The 3,657-nt window shown below is 39.2% G+C and overlaps 1 protein-coding gene across 1 annotated transcript in view; it reads right to left on the reverse strand.

The window, feature by feature from the left end:
- ARHGAP20 (Rho GTPase activating protein 20) overlaps positions 1 to 3,657 on the reverse strand; it is a 55,169-nt gene that overhangs the window by 24,158 nt on the left and 27,354 nt on the right. The window contains exons 3-4 of the mRNA XM_009999397.1: positions 2,730 to 2,879; positions 773 to 814 (exon numbers count right to left, since the gene is read on the reverse strand). Of these exons, the coding sequence (XP_009997699.1) occupies positions 773 to 814; positions 2,730 to 2,879 (192 nt within the window). The remainder of the gene's footprint in view (positions 1 to 772; positions 815 to 2,729; positions 2,880 to 3,657) is intronic.

Genomic DNA, 3,657 nt, shown 5'->3' on the forward strand with positions numbered 1-3,657 from the left:
AGGAATGCCCTGCTGTATTAAAGTTCATTGTAGAAATCAATGTAAGCACCAGAGAAACTGGATTTTAAAAATCAAGCTAAAATTACCCATTATTGTGATGCCTCAGTCTGTACTGAGTAATCAGTTACATCCCACTGTACAGACCAGTTCAAAGCACTGAACAGGAGAAGAGTGAATTAGAAATCATCCCTAGCAAGGATGATTTAAACCCTAGGAACTCTGATAAAGGCACAAACCTCACCCAGCAGAACTAGGTGACCAGAAAACAATAGCACCACTAGTAGCTTTCTGTCCAAACACTGACTGAAAAAAGACAGCCCTATTTATGCAAACCCTCCCATCGTATCCTCCAGCTTGAGGCCCATTTTGTGAGACCAAAACAGAGTCAGCCAAGAACAGGAGGTAGGTTAGAGCAGAGGTTTCTGAGCTGGGCTTGCTTTGATGCCATCACCATGGAGAGAGCCCCAGGCTCAACTAGAGCGATCGTGGCAGAGGCTCCTACAACTGCATAGGGAAGGGACCACGTGTGATAGGAATTGCTCCAGTTTTATGCTGCGCCATGTTCAGGCACAGGGGAGGATTTCCCTCCTTATGTACTGCATGAAGAGCATGACCATCTTCTGCAGGCAGAAGACACCAGATGGTGGGTTTTTTTCATATCACTTTGAAAGAGCTTATCTATTGTGATGGCATAGGTACCACTGTGTGGGAATCATTGGTCTATATGGCTGGGGCTCTTTTCAGTGTCTTCAAAGACTGAATAGCAAATTACCTTTGCAAAAAAGACAGCCATGTTTCCTTTTGTTCTGCAGACCTGCAAGAATTATAGACAAACAGGGACAAATCAGACATTATTCTAATTCCAAAATAGCCCTTGTACAAAGTATGCTGGAATGGACTGCTTCTTGGTTGAAATTTCCCTAAACACCTACAAAACCTAAAAGTTTTTTTCCAGATTTGAATGAAAAATCTGTTTCCCTGCAAAATCTACTGAAAAGCCTGCCACATCAAAAGCCCCAGTTACCAGTTTTTATCATAGAAGTTAAAGGTTTACCAGTGAATTTTAGAAGGAAATGGGTTGAGTTCTTAAGCTAATGTCCAAATAAAAGAGGAGGGCACTTTAAAATAAGAGCTTCATTCAGAAGTTTAAAGGTATTTCCTCAGGAATATAGACTTCTTTCCACTTTCACTATTTTAATTCTCTTCTTATTTATTATTTGGTTTATCACCAAAATATAAAGTACATGAGTCACAATGAAAAAAGGTCCCATTGTACTTAGTAGGGTTTAACTTTGGATATTCTAAGGCTTATCTCATTTCTCTTTATATCATGCATACACTTTAAAGGATACAAACTGTTTGGTTAAATGTAGCTAATAATAGGGTAGTGCAAAGAATCTAACCTAATTTTACTTCAACTTTCTTGATTTAAATCCTGCCCCAAATGGAGTAACTGCTATTCCCACTGCTGCTTCTGCAAATCAAGATCTTCAAATTGTCAGAGAAAGCATTTAGGAAACTACAAACCTACTGAGTGATGCTGTTAGGGGAATGTACTTTATAAAGGTTAAAAATATGGTTCTGCTTTGTCTGCTTCAATTCTCTCAGATATGCATCTACACACTCAGGCAAGGAGTTTTAGATTTTTCTGTGTACCTCCAGACATAAAATAATTTCACTTCTATAAAATCTCGGACTCTGTTCTATTGCTATTCTACCCAGCTAACTTCTTGATAGTTATGAAAGATCATGTGCTGCCTCATGATCAAAGCTCACATTTATTGTCAAGAGTTCAATTGAAAATCAATATAAAATTTCAGCTTTGTTTCAGGACTATTAAGTGAAAAAAACCCCATAAACAGCACAACCAGCTCAACAGAGAGTAGTTTGTGCACAGCATTCTCTTTAGATACAGATAATGTGACATACAAATTAAGCTGCACGTGTCAGCTTTTGCTCTCTATTGGTAAAGAGGAAAATGCATTTTCCAAGACCCAGCCAAATTAATGTGGCTAAGCAGCTGGGATTTCAGGGAGATGGTGCTCTCCCTTATCCAAAGTGATGACAGAGTCCTCCTTGCTGAGACTAAAATTAGTGGAATCACTGAAATCACCTCTACAGCCCTTATGTGTCCTACAGTCAATGCTGCAAAGACAGACCAAAAGTCTCTATTAAAATTCAGAGATACTGCTGTAAAAGGAAATTCGACATTTTCTCTGGCACAATTAAATTTGAAAAGAGAAATAGGACAAGGTCAGTACTGGACTGTATATTTCCTGCTACTTCCAATGCAAGCTGCTCTGTTTAAAAGTGTTCTTCAAGGGTCTCTGTGATCCTTTCATTAGTTTGACTATTTACTATTTGTAGTTCATGTTACTAATTAGCAAAGGTGTTTGTCAAATTATACCCCCCAAAAAGATAACTTCTGCTAAGCAAGTCTGCATCACAGACAGTGTTTTGCCAATTCACGTATTTTCTCAAAATTTTAAGTGATAAGTGAGTATCACTGCCACATTTGCAGAGAGATAGAAGATGCAGCATGGAGGGTGAGTTGCTTACAGTAGGAGAAGTTTAAAAATCAGTAAGTTCCTGCTTCCCAGCTTGACTGCTGCTGAAATGAATTCGTGATAGTCTCATTACCTGTCAGCCTAAAAAGATGTAGGTACTTTGGAAAAAAAACCAAACACAAAACAAACAAAACCAAAACCAAAACATACCTCAGTTCTTACCTGAAATTTGCCACGCAGTTTGTGGTGGGCCAGCCCAAGACAAAGGACCTCTCTGGGTCTGTGCTGCCTTCACAGACTTCTTCTGTACAAAATGCTGTCCACATCTCACAGAGACGTGCTTGGCACTTCAGTTTGAAATGAGAGTGTGACCTGCTGGCAGAAATTCAAAGGTATTTCATACATATGAAAACACAGCAAGGCAGGTTAAGCAACTCAGTTTCTTCTTCCTTCAGGTACATGTGAAGCTTTCGTTGGAGCTGATAGAAGAAACACTTCTGCTTTAGTTAAAAGAATGTTTTCTTTGGGTTGCATTTAAAAAAAGTATATCAATTTCTCATCTAAACAGATGCCTTGTATGTGGGATAAACAGGTTGCTTATAGCCTTCCTGGATCTCCTTGGAGGAAAACTTCTCCCTATGTTTAGAGCTTCCCTCAAAAGGGGCAAAGACTGCCTCTTGTATTGATTTCTCCTTTCAGTGACTTTGATGCCACTGAGGAATTGACAGTATAGTTGGATTGTTTAGCCCCAGGGACAACAACTATGGTGGGTTTAAGTAGTGACAAGAAGGCAAACCTGAAGAAAGAAAAAGCAGAAAACTGCCATTTATGTTAACTACAGCACAGGTCACAGAAAAACACCACAAACAAACTGAATGTTGTAGACCCACAACACCTGGAAAATGAGCCAGGACTTCCTGCATTCTCAAAATATCTATTAATCAATCAGGAAGATAAATAACTTTCCCAGTTTAAAAATGTGGCCCTTCCTGTATTTTAACCTGCCAAACATTAGAGTACAGTAAAGGTCAAATTTGCAGACACCCGTCTTTTTATTTCAACTCTTCTCTTCCATTTGATTCCTCATGGTAAGTCTCCTCCCTTTGCAGACTCAATTAACTGAGCTACGATTCTCCTGGACCAGTAGGGA

Source organism: Chaetura pelagica, unplaced genomic scaffold (assembly GCF_000747805.2).
Source record: "Chaetura pelagica isolate M959 unplaced genomic scaffold, ChaPel_1.0 scaffold85, whole genome shotgun sequence".
Taxonomy (NCBI): Eukaryota; Metazoa; Chordata; class Aves; order Apodiformes; family Apodidae; genus Chaetura; species Chaetura pelagica.